General features: G+C 45.2%; 1 protein-coding gene across 7 annotated transcripts in view; it reads left to right on the top strand.

Annotated features, from left to right (window-relative positions):
* The window catches only part of ABLIM1 (actin binding LIM protein 1), a 323364-nt gene extending 316365 nt beyond the window's left edge, over positions 1–6999 (top strand). For all 7 annotated transcript variants that reach the window (XM_043518178.1, XM_043518174.1, XM_043518176.1 and 4 more), the window contains one exon: positions 394–6999. In XM_043518178.1, coding sequence (XP_043374113.1) covers positions 394–507 — 114 coding nt within the window. In that variant the 3' untranslated portion in view covers positions 508–6999. The remainder of the gene's footprint in view (positions 1–393) is intronic.
* Positions 7000–19436: the final 12437 nt, after the last annotated feature.

The following is a 19436-nucleotide window of genomic DNA, read 5'->3' on the forward strand; positions in this document are numbered from 1 at the left end:
GTTCAATTCCGGGCTCTGCCGCTGGCTGGCTGGGACGTTAGGCATGTCACTTCCCTTCTCTGACCCTCAGTTTCCCCAGCTGTGCAATGGGGATGATACTGACCTCTCTTTTAAAGTGCTTGGGGGACCTACTGATGAAAATCACTATATAAGATGTAGGTATGATTATGCATTCATTCGTGGTGGATAAGCACTTGGAGAGCTTTGTTAGCATTATTTCAGTGCGTATCCTTGGACCTTTAATCAAGCCCCTAAGGCTAGCACTGAAGCTGCTTGCCAGTTTACCCTAGCTCCCTGAGACTTGCTGTGCTTCAGAATACAATCTTTAATAAGCCCATTCTCCATTGGCATCTCCTTGATTATTACTGATTGTGATTTTCTCCCTTTCTCCAGCGTCACTTAGCACCGGAAGTTTTTCAAGAAATATTTGGCATGACAATACAAGAGTTTGACAAGTTACCTCTTTGGAGACGCAACGACATGAAGAAGAAAGCAAAACTCTTTTAATTCACTCTACATTTATAGCCCTTTAAACAAAACAAAAAACAAATTGCATAGGATATTGTATGATAAAGTCCAAATTCTCTTTGGAGAGCAACTTACTCATCCACCAAAAAGGGAAAATCTGAAAAAGGCACCTGTATTCATAGCAATTGGGCCAAGATGAACACTTGCCAATGGGGTAAAAATTTCTGTGTTCAGAAACTTGATGGTAGTGTGTAAACTTTTTACATGTTGTACACATGATAGGAAGCGGTTCTTTTCTTCTCCCTCAATAATATTCCCTTTATTTTTGTCCAGAATATGACGAACTTTATTGCTAGAGCCAGGAAGTGCTCTTAGGATGCCTAGTAGAATGAAAGAATTGTAATCATTTCAAGAAATGAATATGTATACATATATTCTGTAGTATACCCATATGGTAAAATTAATCCTTTTTGCACACCATTTCTTAACTGGCACTGTTTTAAAAGAGCATATTCTTTCTGTTATGAAAGAACGAGGTAGGCAGTTTGCTCTGTTCCGCTGCATACCAACCAAATTATTGGAAAACAAATTCCCTGCTTGTACTTGTACTACATATATGCTAGGATATCAATAGTGAATTGCTGTGTATGTTTTCAGATCTTCCCTCCTCCATACTTTCTGCTTTAATTAACATGGCCTGGGCTTTACTAGTCATTTAAGTAAAGGGAATGGTGTAGAAGTGGCAGTTTTCTTCCTGTTTAGTCTGGGGATTTAGGGTGGCTGGAGGAAATGAAAGGGTTAAAAGGAAATTCTTCTCATGTATGCTCCGGTGCACACCCAGAGACTTTGGGCCAAATTCCCTGCTACTGAAAAATGGCTCAGCTGCACTGAGTTGCACCAGCAGAGAATTTTTTTCTGTGTGGGCAGACATGCGATTTAACCCCTTTTGGAAGAGGAAGGGAGGCTTCTGTGTGAAGTAGCCCTATCTTGCACCATGTTCTCCCAGTACAGTCTCATTGGTTAAATCGCTGTTGCAGACATTGACGATACTGCACAGTGTATCAAGTTGAGCACTTTTTTTGTTGTTTGTTACCGTGTTTTCACTTATGCTTTGAAAAGAGGGTTTGGAATTTTTCATGCTACAAAGATGCAGCCTTGGTATTTTGGTTTTTTGTTGTTTTTTTTTCCTTTGTGCCTGGCACACTTTGTAGGGTGTAGGAAATCATGCAGGATAGTTTTTTGAATCAAGTTATGTTTATTATTGTTTGCATTCTTTTCCCACTGTGCTCCAGAGTGTGAGGATTGCCTGTATATAACTTCACTGCTTGGAAGGCGGTTGTGTTCACACAAGGACATGAGGAACACATTAACTTCCCCGAATGAATGCTTAGCTGCTGAAAGGTCAGCATCTTTTCTACGTTGGTGCTGAACTGCTAATGTATCCCTCTCTTTTATGAGTGTGCTAGTCTACAGAGGGATGTCAAGATTTTCCTTTTAGATTTGATAGTCTTCATGGGAGACACCAGAGCCTTTTGTGTTTTCCGTTACTGGGGACTAACACATAGACATCAGGAGGAGGAGGTGGTTAGGTCTTTAAGGTCGTGTAGGAGATGTGAGATTCTAGATCATTGTATTGAGTTCTGCACTTCTGCTCCAGCAGGACAGCATGCTGTCCTATAACTAATCTTCTCAATGTGCAGAATTAAGCAAATCCTGCTTTCTGTTTGCAGTCTCAGAGAGGCCTGATCCAACAGAACCAGTGCAGTTCCACTGAAGAGATCTGGGCAGAGGGTTTAGTATTTGGAGGACCTATCTAGGGAATCCATACAGCCTGCATGCTAGAGAGCACAGCCAGGGGAAAAGGATGGTGCAGACCAGAGGATGAGCTGGTGGAGGTGCTGTAATTCCAGTGACTTCAATGGGGTTACAGCAAGGATCAGTTCAGCATGTTGTTTGTTTCACGTTCCAGCACAAGCATAATAAACACTTCCAGATTACTATTAACAAGTAAATGGGAGTGGAATAACTGAAATGTGAGAAGCAAATCCGGGTTACCAATGAAACCAAACACAGCATACTGAAGGGGCAAACATCTTATGATTAGGGCGTTTGCTAGGGTTGGGACTGACTGAAATTTGCTATTTGTTTCTTGCAGATTATGGCTCAATTTCAAGCTGGATATTTTGGGTATCAGTTTTAAAAAAATCCCTGAAATTGTTTAGGCCCCAACCCTGCAGATGACTCCTCATGAACATAGTGTGACAGATGCTGGTGAGCAGTGATTTCGAGGGTCAGCCTTAGTCTGCGTCTTTTTCCCCGTTCTAATTTTCAGTTCAAAGGATGCTTTCCTGCATAGCACAGGAAAAGCTGCAAGCTTGCAGATCACATTGTTCCCTCCATCTCTAGATTTATTAATAAACATCTGCACAACAGACACGGGAACTTTATCCAGCGGAAAAGTTGAAAATGGGCAAAGTTTGAATTTCAAAATATCTGATCTGGTTATTTTCAGTGCTTTATTTTCAAAAACCCAAGCTATGAAAAATGACTTAAGGTTAGATTGTATCTATTTCTTACCAGTTTCTGACCTATCGTCACTATCCCTGCTTAGAAAGAAATGAAAGAGAAGCCAATTTAGATGCTCCAGATATGTTAGCAAAATCCTGAAGATGAGTGTAGACTATGTAGAAGCTGGTGTCATTGTTCTTTACAACCATAGGTTTCTCCATTACTAAGAAATACATTGAGACATTCAGGAAAGTTAAGATGAATCAAATAAATGTGTGAAGTTAAAGTACATTAATTACAGAGGATTACACCCCTGTGTAAATGCTGTCATTCAAAACAAAATGATGTTAGTTCACTGTAGCTAAATTCTCCGCTACTGTGAATTAATGTTGCTTTATCTCACAACTTTAGTTATTTCATCTTAACTTTCCTGAATGTCCCCGTGTACACAAACCCTAGGAAATGCCATGTCTTTAAGGATCACTGCTGCAGCCCTGGGGCCTGTTTTCTCCAGTAAGCAGCTAGTAATTCTCACCACAGGTTTTTCTACCTTCTCGTCAGGTGGAGAAGGCAAGTAGCAGCCTTATAAACAGAGACATAGCCCCAGGGAGAGGCTCCTTAGTCACTTCGTGAATCATTTCCCTAGTACCACTCCCATATTCTGTTGTTTTGAGGCATATCTTCAAGATGTAGGTAAATTTCCCCCTCCTTCTTCAACATTCCCTGGAGATGTGCTGCTGCTCATGTAGGTTCCCATTTGCAGATATAAATGCATATTTGGAGCACACAGTTACCTGATTGCTGATGTGTTCGCATGTTCTGAGTATTAGCCTGGGTGTAAATCAGTACAGAATTTGGCCATAGGCACTTCTTTTTGAAAATGCCGCCCATTATTTATTGCCTTTCATTCAGGTCTGCAGTACCTATACCAGCAGTGATGAGATTGCTGAGGAATGCTGTGTGTAGCTTAGCAATATTTGTCAGTGTAGTTGGGATCAAGTAATATGACTTACCATTTTTGTCCCCTCTCCCGTCAACTAAGAGACAGAAAAAAGACACAAGAATTTTTATATAAACCAGAAAGAAGGAAGACTTGGCCAGTCCAATGTCCTTGCACTATATTGTAAGTGAACTCATTTCCACTCAGGCTTGAAAATCAGAATAATAGTGCATTTATCTTAATATGTGCATTGTGTCTTTTCTGCAGATTTTAGGATTTAAGCCAGTAGCTGGAAGGATAGATTTGGAAGATTTTAGACATATCTAACACTTTCATCTTCCCGGTGAAACATGAAACCATTTTTTTCCCTTTCAAAACTTGTTTGAGAAGCTTCATTATATTATTTTTTCTTCCTTAGTGGATAACTTCATGCTGGTGTCACTTAAAACAGATTGGAGTGCTGTTAAGAGTTTGAAAAGATTGTCTAACGACAATACACATTTGTTCTCAGTTTCTGGTTAGTAACTGCTCCTTAAATATGCTTTGTGGTGACTTGTAAACTCAAATCAGCTTCCATATGCGATGAAAAGAATCAGGCTGAAAAAGTAATGAGAGGGTTATTGGTCTTACAAGGTGAAAGACTTAATTTTGTGATTCTGATAATTTCCTGGTGTTTCCTCTCAGGCATGGACTGTCTTTTCTTTGACGTTTGCCTGTTTTAAACTTTGACTTGCTCTGATGCTGAATGTTTTGCCATCCTTTCCCCATTCAGAGGCACACCTTGGAAAGTTGTCTTTGCCCAGATGGTCCAAAAGTCCTATCATTTGGGGAGAGTCACTAAGTCTTTTTGGAAAGATTTGTTAAGCTTGAATTAGCCACCACCCTTTGAAGCCAAATCCCTTTGATACGTAGTTGCCTCTCTCAAGATGTTTATGCTGTGGCCAGTTTTAAAATTCAAGTTAATCTTTACAAAGAGAAAATTATTTTGTTCTGTTATAAATATGGCAGGGATGCCTTGAGGTGGGGAGTGAGTCTGGTTCAGCTAGGGTCCTCCAGGGCTCCTCAGAAGTGAGTTTAAACCACTTAAGAGGAAATAATTGCAGGTCAGCCAAGTGCTGCTCGTTCTCAAAGCCCCTTGAAGTCACTGGAGTCATGGACAAATGTAAATCCAGAGTAACAGGTGTAAATCAAGAGTAAGTCTACTGAAGTCAATGGAAAAAAGCTGGTGTAAAAGGTGACCACAGAATCAGCCCCTAGAAAGAGAGGAGAGCACTCAGCACTGCCAGTGCTGTATCCCAAAGACCTAATACTGAGCGATCCTCAGCACCTGTAGGTCCCATTGACTTCAATGGAAGTTGGGAGAACTTAACCCTTAGAAGGGCTGGGCCTTAGGATAGAGGAGTATGTAATGAATGAAAAACCTCCTCTTTCTCTCCATCCCTTTCCCCTCTTCGATATCTATTAACACCCTTTCAGGATTCAATTGTGGGGGTAGGGGCGGTTTGGTCTTTGTTTTGTTACGACACACTCCACATGTTGGACATTACTTTATATCCACTGAAAAGAACATTCACAAGAAGATTCGCCACCCACCCCCATTGGAGGGAACAAGCAAAGCACCCAACCTGTCCTGGAGCCATGGTCATCTCGGTCCACCACACACACTTGGGTCCTGATCCTGCTGTCAGCACTCCCTTGAGCCGTCCCAGGGCCACTGCACTGTTCACCCACTCAGACTTCGTGGGGCCGCTCAGGCAAACAAGGGCAGCAGACACATACTGGGGAGGGCTGGGGTATGGTCTTATGCTATTGCAATGTAATGAGGAGCACAGAAAGTGCTACTGAGCTCTGTGATGAGAGAACAATGTGCCTTTCTCCTTTGGTAGGAAAACACCGCCAGTGGTTGGCTACAAGGCCCACAGTGGGTGGCAGCTGGTGTGGATTTTGTCTTGTGATTCCCTCCCCCACCTTGTGTGTCCCATTTAAATGATAAGAAAACCAGTGTCATGCACAGATTTGGATGTTCCAGTTGAAAGCCCCCCTTGTCAGGCATCATCTCTGACTCCAGTAAGCATATTAATTTAAATGTAAGGCACTGGTTCAGGAAGTGGGGAAATAATTGGCCATCAGTGTTGTTGCCATGAATTACTTTATTTCCCAAAGGGCTTCTAACAAGGAAATGCATTTATGTTAATTACTTCCTCAAAATGTTCATCCAAAGGAGAGAATATTGATCCTACATGCTTTGTGATTGAAGCAGGCCTTACTTTTTGTTCTGGAGGCAAACAGGTGTTTCAGCTGTACAATCTAGCAGAGTGTTCACAGTTAGTGTATCAAACACAGCACTTTGGGCCAGATTTTCAAATGTATTTATGTGCCTAATCCTAAAGATGCAGAGAGGAATTGAAAGTCACTGGGAGTTAGGTGCCTATATGCATCTTTTGGACCTGATCTAAAGCCCGTTGAAATCAATGGAAAGACTCCCATTGACTTCAGCCTACTTTGGATCAGGCCCTTATTCAGCTGGCTAGGCCAGAAAAATATCTATCCCAGAAGTCATTTCTTCCCATAGTAATGAGATTTTTGCATCATTAATGAAATTGTTCTGTGCAAGCAGTGTGACTGTTTGAGTTGCTAACAACCCTTGCAGTAAGGGTGCCTTATAGATGGTTAGGGTTTAAGTTTTGGGACATAAAACGAACTTTAAAAAGATATTTTGTTTTAAGTTGATAGATTTTAGTGATGGGGTTTTTGTTTTGTGCTAGGTTTCATTTTGTTTTCTCCCCTTCCTTCAGAAACCTGACAAACCAGGCTTTTTTGAAATATTCCCTTTCTTTTTCAATGGTTTGTGGGACAGCTCTATTTCCGAGTCTTTCTGTAAAAGTGAATTGGTGTTTGTCTATACAGTAAGTCTGCTTGTTTGCGAAATGAGAAGTTGACCGAGGTTGCTGTTCTGTACATTTACTGATCTTCTCTACTTTCATATTGCAAGCAACACATATTGCACTCCTATGGCACTATAATCTGCATCACTGTTGTACTCAGATCAAGTTAATGAATAAAGTTTTGTGCTTTATTCTTAAGGGGTGAATGCAAACTGTTTCATTCCTTTTTTATTTATTTTTTCATATTCATGGGCTTTTATTAAAATCTTTTTATAAATCAGGATGTTTGCTAAGAACAAAAAAAAACCTCACAGAGCTGAACAGATGGAGGCAGATAAGTTGCAAAGGATATTTACTAGCAGTACAGTACTCATGGTTTCCCACAAGAAAGTCACTAAGAAAATCTATATATAAATATATATACACACACACCCCTGCAACCACATGTGTGGTTATGGTAATTCATAATGGTAATTCAGCACAGTTACTTTATGGTTCTGAAGTATGCTAGTAACTGTCACAGCAGACAGAAAGGGAAGACTATTTTGTTGACTGGGTATCTAAATTATCCCATTTTTTTCCTTGCAGCAAGACTACTCAAACTTGCATGCGAAGCGATTCAGCAAGGTTCTTCAACCCATGACTCATTAAGTCAGTGGGATTTCTCATGTACTTAAAGACACGCTGTGATGAGCAGAACCATCCTGTTTAGCTTCCTACAAATGCACCTGAATGATCCTGAGACAATGAACAGCCGCAACTCTACCTAACTTCAATGGCAGTTGTGGGCACTCAGCACATCAGGGAGATTCTCAGCACCTCCCACCCTACGCCCAGAAGAGAAATGCTCTGAAGAAAGCAGACTCTTTTGGCCTGGAAGTACCGTGTGAAGCTGCCAAGACAGTCTTTGCTTTAGTGCAAACAGAATCTACATGCAATTGTACTTTTCATTTTATGCAGCTCTGGGTCTCATACCCAACCCACCCCGACCCAGCTCTCCAGGTGAGCCACAGTGCAGCTGCACTGAACTGCTCTGATCCCTGGGCACAGCAGGCAGGGCTGCCAAAATGGGAGTGTCGTCATGTCTCTGCTGTTGCTATTTGAGGTCAGGTCCTTAGCCAGAATAGCTGGACTGGGTGCTGGGGATATGCATGTGGGTAGGGAAAAATCCCTCTTCTGGAATGGCTGTGGATAGCAGCCCTTAGCCCCAGTGTCCCCTGTAGGGGGAGAGGACAGGGGAACTGATGTAGCAGCAATCCTCCAGCCTACCTTCCACAGATTGACACACAGGAGTTCAGGCAGTGCAAGCCCTGCTGTAGTGTCCCCCAAATCCTGTTCTCTTCCCCCCCTGCACGCACACACATAGTGTTTGCTGCCCCGGGATTTTCCATAGCCATAGGGTGGGGATGTGTTTGCCCATTAAAGTTTTTTTCCAGCATACCTTGCTACATGTGTGTAAGGCTTGAATTCCAGAGGTGCTGAGCCCCCTCCCCACCTGTTTTCCATTGATGAATCTGGCCTTTCATGAATCAAGCTCAAATGCAAAAATAGTATTCACAGCATGGAGACGGTGCTGAATGAACCTGCAGGAGCAGCTCCTTGGAATCCAGATTATCGGCAGTGGGGCTTGCAGAAAGGAGGGAGTCTTTTTGTGGTGGAATCCCCAAATGCAGAGTGTGGCGGCTCTAGTGACACCTGGCCTGTTTTAATGGCTTATCTGAGTGGATTAAATTTTCATTGGGGTTGGGGGGCATCAAGAAATGAGTTTAATTTTTTGTTTAGTCCCAGAAATGGCACATAGTGAAAAGACTCAGGGACTGGGTCAGCAAGGTACATAAGCACATTGCAGTTGTAGTTCATATTGTGGTAGCATCTATGAGACCCACTCATGGATCAGTACCCTTCTCTGCTAGGTGCTCTACAAACCAAAGTCAGTTCCTGCCCCAAAGAGTTTACAATCTCAGTATAAGCATGTGCGCAGTGCCACTGACTTCAGTAGAGCTGCAAATATGCTCAAGTACCTTGCTGATCTAGAACTCCCATGTTTCTCTTTGTATTTTCCATTTTGCAGTTATTTCCTGTCCAGCCCTCAGCTGTGACAATGCAACTCAGACTATCAGAAATAAGCTGCCCGTTACTTAGTAACTTATATTTTCCCCTCCTATTTTAAGGACCATATCAGCAATCTCTTGTGGGGAAACCTCAACCTGGAGGAGTACATGCTGTGCTGGTCAGTTAGGATATCTGCTACTGGGGCAGTCTCAAGAGACGGTCCAACAAGGGCCTGCTGTAGGTATATGAAAGAACATCTTTTAGCAACCACAATTCACACCCCCTCTTGCCCTGTTCTAGTAAGAGTATCAGGGGGCTAGCTGTTCCTCTCTTGAAGGATAACACCAGGTGTGAGTGATGAGTGGGGCTATAGCCAAAAAGCTTGCCAACTGCCCTCAAAGTGTTAAGCAGCACTCTCTGGATTTAACATGACACATGGTAAATCAGAGGAAGGCAGCATGGCTCACTCAGAGACAAATTCAGGACTGGGGCCTGGTGCTGGAGTTGCCATGGCATCACTTTCCTCATTGGTGGGGAGAGGCTTGTGGGGAGCTACTTAATTTGTAAGCTGTCCCCCTCTGACTCCATAGCCCTGCAGGGAAGAGGAACTGTTCTGCAGGGAGGCTTCTGTTCTGCTGGTTCCCCTTTCTCCAAGCTCCATTACTTCCCATCTAGACTTCTGCATAGAAATCCCTAGGGAGTGCCAGGGCTTGGTGTGGTGGAGAATGGCCCAGTCCCTGCCCACCCCTGAACATTGAGCTGTTCGGTGATCAGTGCTTTGTTCTAGGCCCGGGGTCCAACTGGCTGTACAAAACAACCGGAGTTTCACAGGGCCCTGCCTAGACTCACTGGTTGGGAAGCTCAGTCATTAAAGGCAGTGTCTCCAAATACCACAGCATCCACACAGTGCAAGGGAGGTGGAAAGGTCCATGCTCCGAGCATCTACTCCACATGCAAATTCTGGGCAGATGTTCTGGCCCAGATTAACAACCAGTGGCAATTCAAGGCTATGCCAAGGGCACCCCTTGTACTAGTGAGAGCTGATGGAGGGGGAAGTAGGATTCACCTGCCAGCTTTAATATCTGATTAGATCTCCCTAGGAACCCCACCAGCAGAGCCTACCTGAGAGAGGTGCACCAGCTGTGTCTGAGCCCCCTATTGATTGTGGGGTTGCAGGCTTGTGCTTCTATGAGCAGGCCACTGGAGCCTGGGCCCAGCAGCACAAAAGGAGAGAGACATTGTAGAAGATCACCTGGTATAAAAGAGTGGTGTATATTCCTGTGAGGTTATCCATAGAGGCTGGGGACATGAATATCTCCACATGCTACGAGGCATGGCATTTGGATGCTCATTAATGATCTGTTCAACTCATCAATTCCATTTATGTATCTATTCCATATGTTACAAATGGATTTTTAGTCACTCACCATTTAAATACAGGAAGAGACAATCCAACAAACAAAAAACTGTTAAATCCAGTCTTCCCCCACTGCCTCCCCCTACTAAAATAATCTTGGATTGCTAACCCTTGAGTTAGGGCTGTGGAATGCACTTCATCTTACAGCCCAGCAAGGCATCTGGCTATGCGAATCTTCATAGCATGTTAAAAATACCACTGTAAATAGATAAGATCAAAATGAGTCAAATGTCAGTGCTAATTTGGTGTCACTCTTGAAACCACTTCCTCCTGCAAGAACTAACATCACAAATAAGTTTCTCTGGACAGCAAAAAACAAAACAAAAAAACGCCACTAATTCCCCATCAAAAAACTCTTGAAACGTTGATGCAGCAAGCCTACGCTATCCCCTCCTCCCACTATTCCCTCCCCCCCGCCCCCTCGCCTTGCATTTCTGTGTGCAGTTTGGGGCAAGGGTGGGAAATAACCGAAATTACAATCCTGCTTGCCATTTTCTATTGTAAAAAGGGAGCCGGGAGAAACATATTGACTGTTTTCTGTAGTTTGGTGAGAGAGAACTTGTTTGAGGAGTTCCTGTTACCCAGTGTTCTTTCACGTGCATTCACCTTTATTTTCAAGAATTTGCAAAGATTGGCAAACCAGCAGTGTATAAACAGGAAGTTGGCCATGTGTCCAAAGGGCCACTGGGTTTTACACAGCTGCTGTGTCCAGTTTTCTTCATGAACGACCTCAAGATGAAGATGATATAACTACACAAGTTTCTAATTGGGACCCAGGTTTTTAGCACTTGTGTACTGCATGAGCCAAAGGTTTTGTGTAGAGATAAGGTGTGTGCACATTGCTCAGATTGGAGCCCATAATTGAATTGTGGGCACAACAATGATGGGGCCAAATGGTAGGTTGAAACCCCAGTCTAGTAGGTGTCTGGTGCAATGCTGAAAATTCCATCAGCCCAAAGAGAAAGCTGGGCCTGAGCTCTGTTGAAAGCACGTCCCCGGGTGCGGCCGCAGCTTTGGTTAATATGGTCCTACGATTAAAAGTGGCTATGTAAACATGGTATCTTCTTACTCCGCATCTTAAAAAATCTGCTGTCTAAGGGGACCAGGGACTGGTGTGAAGGGACCCATTGCTGACCATTGTTTTGGGGAATGTGTCAGCTAAGGCTTGTGCTGGGTATATTGAAAAAAAAAATCCCGTAGAGTCAGTTCCACTTATACTGAGTTGGGAACCCAGGTGTCCTGGCTCCCAGGCCTGTTGGTTCTGATCCAGTAGGTAACCAGCATAAGCAAGACTCTAGTCAGATACGGTCATTATAAATACCATCTCATCCAAGACCTGGTCTGCACTAGAAAGCTTGAACAGTACAACTTTCCTTCTGTTATGTCCTTGCTTGCATCCACACTTGGTTTTGATCCCAGATTTCCACAGTTCCCTGAGAGAAGTGCGGGCATCCCACAAAACATATTTACTGCCACACAATACATAGCAAACGTTTCCCACGCGATGGGGTGCTAGAAGAAGGTGTGGGGGACACTGATGCCTACCCACAGTGCAACATGTCTTGCCAGTACAACCTAGTGCTGCATATGTAACCCATGCACCATCTAGGTGTGGTGCTCTGTCCCATCTAGTGGCACTGAGACGACTTAGAGAGAGAGAGAGATTAATGAGTTTGCTCTACAGCCTGAGCTACAAGCTATATGGCTTTTAGCTCATGCAGTAGAGGCTCATGCACTTAGGTCCCAGGTTCGATCTTGCCTGCCCCCAACATGTTACACATGGACATACTGCACCATCACAGGCAGCTACATGTGAACACATGCTGCCAAAATAGTTTTGTTGGCTTTTGCCTGTAAATTTTCTAGTGTACACAAGCCACAATTCTCTTCTAAGCAAATCTACGTGTTACAGTGCTTAGAATGCCAGTGGATGCTGGCACTTGATGTACACTTCGGCTCCTGCTGTTGCTACCACTGGTGGAGATAAACTGGCAAAGCAACAGTTGGAAATTTTTGGTATAAAACCTATTGTAGAGCAGTTTAGCTTGGGATGTATTGTGGCCTTTTGAACAGGACCCTGCCTGGAGTGGGAGCCAGGAGAGCTGGTTCTGTTTTTAGTCCTGGTTCTGTGGCAGATCTGCAGGGAAAGTCACTTTGCTTCTGTGTGTTTCTGTTTCCTCTCTGACCCTTTGACTCTCTTCTTTATTTCACCTGTAAGCTCTTCGGGGCAGGGCTCTAACAGTGTATTTGGACAATGCCTAACACAACGGGGCCCTGATCTTGGGTGCTTCTCCAATACAAATAAAAACCACTAATAATGCAGACCGGGTTAATGAAATACAGTTGAGCCTGATTCAAGGAATCCACTAAAAGAAAAGGAGTACTTGTGGCACCTTAGAGACTAACAAATTTATTAGAGCATAAGCTTTCGTGAGCTACAGCTCACTTCATCGGATGCATCTGATGAAGTGAGCTGTAGCTCACGAAAGCTTATGCTCTAATAAATTTGTTAGTCTCTAAGGTGCCACAAGTACTCCTTTTCTTTTTGCGAATACAGACTAACACGGCTGCTACTCTGAAACCTGTCCTTATGCAAGAAAAGGAATCCACTGTTCACCACGTTTTGAGACCTTTAAGCAAACCTGAATGTGTTTTGTGAAGCTGTAGACAAGCTAATAAGAATAATCCAAAACAGTTCTAGGGCAAATGAGCAAATCATGGCTGAGAAATACCTCCTTTAGGCCTTAATACCAAACTGGATGTTAAATGACTGCTAGGAAAGATCTCTGTGGTATCTCAGTTAGCCCTGAGTCCTGATTATCACTGCATAGAGGAATCCCAGCTAGGTAATTGACGCCTGCAACACAAAAGGTCTTAAGCAAGATTTACTGGAGTATTTAAATGAATTATTCCACTATCACCGATTCATTTAAGGGCACAGATAGTGTGGAAGAAGGTAAGCAAGTGTCTGAGATTTTGAAACACAAGTCATTTAAGCTTGAGTTTTCTTTTTATCAGTTACACAATTAATTGGGTTTGTCTCACTTAGTGAGCTGTGAAAATAAGTAACTGAAAAATAATTTCATCTGAGCTCAATAAATATTTGAGCAGATCTCTCCTTGGGGGCAGCATACTAAGAAGCAATCTGTCACTTTAACAACCCTGAGTGCAACATACAAAGACATTTCAATCCCTTTGGATGTTTAGATGGTTTTCTCTGACCAACCAATTCTCTGGGTTAGAGATCATTGACCTCATCTGGTGTTTTTCCCTTTGGGCACCAACCAAACCAAAACATTAGGAAACTCATACAGGTTTTTCATGTTCCTGTGGCAGGGGTGAGCGGACCACAGAGAAAAGGTGTTTGAATGAAGTCATGTACAGCTCTTACCAAGCCCATTCTGATTTCTTTGTCCAGTTAGGCTCACAGGTATCACCCATACAAGGATAAGGTACCACGTCTCCACTATGCGTATGATCTTCTGTAAGATAAAGTACACATTCAGGACACCTGCAAAAGGGCTAGGGAGAGCTATAAAAGTGCTCCTAGGTTTTCCTAGAGCTGGTCTGTCTCAGGAGGTACACGCTAGCCGTTGATCTAATAATAGTGGATCAAGCAATAAGCTGGGCCTCTGAAAACTTGGATCCAATTCCCAGCTCTGGCACTGGCCTGCAAGTCACGTCCTCCGATATGCCTCAATTTTCCCCTCGGTAAAACGGGGATAATGATACTGGCTTCCTTTTGTAATGCACTTTGAGAGCTACTGATGGAAAGCATTTTATAACAGCTCGATATTATGTTATGCCAGCATTCTATAGCACAAACAACAAGACAGCTTCCTCACTGGAGCGCTTTACATCCCCCTGTTGCAGGGGAGTCCTACAATCCTACATTTTGGGGAAACTGTGGCAGAGAGTTTGTAACCCAACCAACTGCAAAGTCAGGGGCAGATCTGGATTAGCATTCAGGTGGTCCTGGATCCCAGCCCTGGTTGCACTCCGTCCTCTTCAGTCTGCCCTTATTACACCGGGCATAGGTTGCAAGACAGTCTGTCACAGGGTGGCTGGCTCTTTAAGGGGTGTCAGGGCTCAGTTTACCCACAATAGGCTTCTTTCAGGAGAATAAGCCCATCCTTAAGCAATTAGCTGCCAACCAGACAATTGACTAACAACACCTGAGCCTGATAAAATGCTGCCAGAGCTCATTGGAGGGAGGCGTTCCCCTAGAGACTCGAGCAGGAGCAGGAGGACTGTGGCCTGTTAATTTCTCTAAGCTTAAAGCAATGGGGCTAGGTGGGGAGATGCTGATTGAGGGGCCAATCAAAGGGATCATCTTGCGCTCAGCTCCCAGGTCTGAGTAAATCATTGCCAGACCCAAGAGGAACAAAACAAGGGCAGCAGGCCTGTAAGGCCCCACTGCAACAATGTGATGCACTCTAGAGCGCTCGCCCGTCAGACAGTCCGTCACCAACGCAGTGTTTCTCCTATGTAGGGTTGCCAGGTATCCCGTTTCCGATGGAACGCCCAGTTGAAAGGGGACCCTGGCGGCTCCAGTCAGCATTGCTGACCCCGCCATTAAAGGTCCGGTCGGCAGCACTGCAGGTCTAAGGCAGGCTAGTCCCTACCTGTCCTGGCTCTGTGCTGCGCCCTGGAAGTGGCCAGCAGATCTAGCTCCTAGGCGAGGGGCCACATGGCTCCGCGCACTGCCCCTGCCCCGAGCACTGGCTCCACACTCCCATTGGCTGGGAAGGGCGGTGCCTGTGGGTGAGAGCAGTGCATGGCGCCTCCTGGCCCCTTGCCTAGGAGCCAAACCTTCTGGGGCGCAGCATGGAACCAGGACAGGCAGGGAGCCTGCCTTAGCCCTGCTGACCAAGGTAAGCCTGTGCCCCAACCCAACCCCAACTCCTTATTCTTAGGCCTACCCCAAAGCTTGCACCCCCAGACAGAACGCTCACCCCCTGCACCCCAAAGCCCTGTCCCATGAACCCCTTATCCTTGGCCCCAGCACAGAGCCCCATACCCCCTCCTGCATCCCAACTGCTGGCTCAACCCACATCCCCCTCCCACACTCCAAATCCCTTGGCCCCAGCCTGGAGCCCCCTCCTGCACCCCAAGCTCCTTATCCCTTGGCCCCAGCCCAGAGTCTGTACACCCTTCCACACCCCAACCCCCTGCCTCAACCCACAGTCCCCTCCCACATTCTGAATCCCTCAGCCCTACCTGCTCCCCAAACCCTCATCTCCAGTCCCACCCCAGAGCCTGCACCCCCAGCTGGAGCCCTCACCCCCTCCTGAATCCCAGCCCCAGCTCAGAGCCCACACCCCCAACCTGGAGCCTGTACCCCCTCCCACACCACAACCCCCTGCCTCAACCTGCAGCACCTCCCATATTTCAAATCCCTCGGTCCCCACCTGGAGAACCCCTGTACCCTGAACCCCCATCTCCAGCCCCACCCCAGAGCCTGCACCCCCAGTTACAGCCTGCACCCCAATCCTCTGCTCCAGGCTAATGAAAGTGAGTGAGGGTGGGAGAAAGCGAGCCACTGAGAGAAGGGGTATGTAGTGATCGGGGGCAGGGCCTTGGGGAAGGGGTGGGGCTAGGGTGTTCAGTTTTGAAAGTTAGCAACCCTGCTCCTGTGCTCCTACAGGGTAGTCGTGCCAAGCTGTTCTCATTTTTGGTTCTCCTCTCCCCCGGCCCTCTCGTTGACCTTTGATCCTTTGGATGCAGACAAAGCATTAATCTCAGCTCTATTTTTCATATGCATCCAGCTAAGGCTCTATGAGCAAAGGGTGATATTCTCTCTCTCCCCACCTGCTTGAGTACACACTTGTGCTAGCTTTCATCGAGTATATAGATGTACACAGAGGAGTCGCACCCCAGCTTGGTGTTGATCTCACTTTAGAGATCAGACTAGAGATTTTTTCACCGGTTGTAGCTATTCTGGTACAAGCCTCCAGGGCAGATGCACTGAATTGCTTTGAAAGTTGGGTAAGTAAGTCACACTGCTTTACTGCAGTGCATATACCCTAGAGGTGCAAGAATCCATAAGGTAGACAAGCACTCACAGAGATGGAGAGCAGGGGACTGCCATGTCCTGGTGTTCATGAAGAGCCATGCCGTGTGAAGCTCGGCATGTTGGGGAGAGAGTAGAAAGGAATCCTTGCATCCCATGCTGTGGAGTGGAAGGAGACTCACTCAATCGCTGATGATGTAGCCCTGAGATTGCAAATAACCCCAGCTGATGTTCTACTCAGGAGTACTGGTTCATCATGGTACTGTACGACACTGGATCCAGCATCTCCATTGCTTCCCCTGAATCCCACAACCTGGCCTGACGGACATCTGCTTCACTGTAGATGCATGCATGTCATTCTAGGAGTCACAAGACCCACTAACCAGTGAAGGCCCCTTGCTCACCACCATCTCTTCTACGTCTTTATGTCCATTCACTCTCATGCTGGGCCTTTCTTACTTGAAACTTTCCAAAAACAAACTCTGCTGTCGGAGCCGGTGCCCATATATGACTTTTAGTGAATATCTTAATGGATTACCCAATCCAGCTCCTTGAGGAAATTCTGCAGTAGCCAGTTGCTTTGCAGCTGCATATTTTTCATCGTTCGCGCTCTTTTGGGTGGCGGATGCAGTTTGGTACTAGCAGTAAATTCTTTGTGCACTGTCATGCTCTGAGAAGAGCCCAGTGTGATGGTGATGCTGCCTGCATCTGAACAGATGATGTTGCTCTAGCTTCCGAGATTAGCCCCAATTGCCTGGAATTGTCATTCCCAAACTATCAATCAAGAGCAAGATTAGCTGCATCCAGGCTTTACAAGGTGTACCTATCTGGGAACACTTAAGTGATAAACTTTTTTCCCCCCACACTGATGCTACCAATAGTGTGGAAGCTGTGGTGTATCCCAGGCATGTGGGTTACCACTGTTTTCATCTAATCCTAAACTCTCTGGGAATTAACCCCTAAAACTCCAGGTCATTGGCTGGTTTGGTGGGGTCTCTACCACTTGGACATGGTGTGGCAGAGTTCTGGGGTCCCCTCCAAGGGGCACCGAAAAAACTGGCCACCATTTGCATGGTTTGTGGTGTTGTGCTGTATTGGCCACATACTGTGTGTTGTGCTAAAACTTGCCATGTGTATTGACTGCATATAATGGAATTGTGAAAACTTTTTTTTTCAGCCAGCTGGTCTGTAGGCACTCAGCCTTCTAGTGTTTTGGGAGGCAAAATGTATGTTGACAGCCTAGATATTAAAGTTTAAAAAGTAATTACTGAGCATGAGGGAGAGTTATTTTTCCCATCATGCTTATGTCCCAATTACTCAACTATGCCTAGCAGTGAACTGGCAATAACAAGACACCATCAAAAACAGATTCACAGCAACAACTTCATAGTTAATCACTTTGGGCTAGAATTCTTTGCAGTCCCATTCAAAGACATCAAATATGGTTTGTGGTGGATTATGGGCCTTTAAACCAAGCTCTCTCTCTCTCTTCAATGGTGAATTTCAACAGGCATACATGCACGTGAAGGCTGAGGAGACCAAGCTCCACGGGTGTTTGGGCAGGTTTGGAATTCTTCCCCAAAATGCGTAGAATTGCAAACGCTATTCCATCCCCTGTTTTACAGTAGACCACACTGCCCCTCTGCAAGCCTGCATGGGAGTTCCCAGTCAAACAAAGTTTTCCTCCACCCCAGTTTATATGGAGGAGCCAGCCCTGAAGCTCTCTGCTGTAGTGCATGGGACAGGACCTGTTGTGTGGCTACTTTAAGCAGGACTAATGCAGGGAGAGGAAAGGGCCAGCACGTTCAGTGGTGTAGCTAACCTAAAAAAGGGACTGGGGCCCAGTGGATTCAAGAAAACCAAGTTCTGTTCCTAGTTCTGCCATTGGCCTACTTGAGCACACCCGTGTCTCCATTTTCCCCATCTGTGAAATGGGGATAATGTTTACGTGCTTTGAGAGGTACAAATGGAAGCACTGTTAAAGGCATTAGCGCCCATGATTAAGAGCCACCCAGGAGGATTTTGTCTCAAAACAAACAGACTGCTCTGTTTCTAAATGAGCCATTTCAGCCTTTGAGGGGAAACTTGAAACCACTCAGGAAACTTTCAATTCAGAATGACCCCAAAGAAGAATATCTCTCTAGAGATGAAGTGAGCTATAGCTCACGAAAGCTTATGCTCAAATAAATTTGTTAGTCTCTAAGGTGCCACAAGTACTCCTTTTCTTTTTGCGAATACAGACTAACACGGCTGCTACTCTGAAACCTCTCTAGAGACTGCGGAAGTCGGGAGCTGTCCTGCTACTAACCGATCTAGTGTTGTTGTCTGCAGTGTAATTCTCAGCCTGTTGTTGTTTGGACTGCTAGAACCTCCTGGCACGGCAATGCAGTCAGGGAGAGAGACTCTCCTTTATCCTCTGATCCTCTTCCTTTGCTCTCATGCTGTGAATTTTAAATGACCTCTCTGGACTAACAGGCTCCTTCCCCTGCATTCTGCTTTTTTCTTTGTCTGACAGGTCCCCACGGGCCTGAGGCTATGTCCTGCACCAGCATAGCTGATAACCCTGGAGTGGAGACACAGCTTGTACTCACAGAAGTGTTTTTTCTGCCAGTGTAGGAATAACCCCCCATCTTTCCCTCAACACAGCTGCCTCTAAACTGGGGGTTAGGTTGATCACAGGTGTGTGGGGGGGGAAGGGTGGGTTCTTACCCCCTCAGTGTTGTAGCTATGTCAACTTAACTTTTAAATGTAGACCAGCCCATAGTCTCTCCGTTTTCATAAGAGTTTCATAGTGGACTGGTCTGGGGACAAACTTGCTCTAGTTCATTTAAACTAGTGCAAACCTGTGGCTTATGTCAATGTAACCTGTTCCTGACTGACTTAAGTAAAACCAGCAGAAATGTCAACATGGCCTTTTTCACCAGTTTAACTCCAATCTGTGTAGGAACAGTGGTGCAACCCTGAAAGCGGAGAAGTGGATGCCAGGAAGAACAAACTACATGTGACAATAAGAGGGGACTGGGAGAGGATGAGAAAGAGAAGGAGCCACACATGGCAGGTGTTAGTCTGGCTGTTTAATGTGCCCCTGGAAGGTGCTCAGATACTATGGAGGAGGGTATAAGAAGCTGAATAGAACATAATTAGATCTGTGCA

Source organism: Dermochelys coriacea, chromosome 7 (assembly GCF_009764565.3).
Source record: "Dermochelys coriacea isolate rDerCor1 chromosome 7, rDerCor1.pri.v4, whole genome shotgun sequence".
NCBI lineage: Eukaryota > Metazoa > Chordata > Testudines > Dermochelyidae > Dermochelys > Dermochelys coriacea.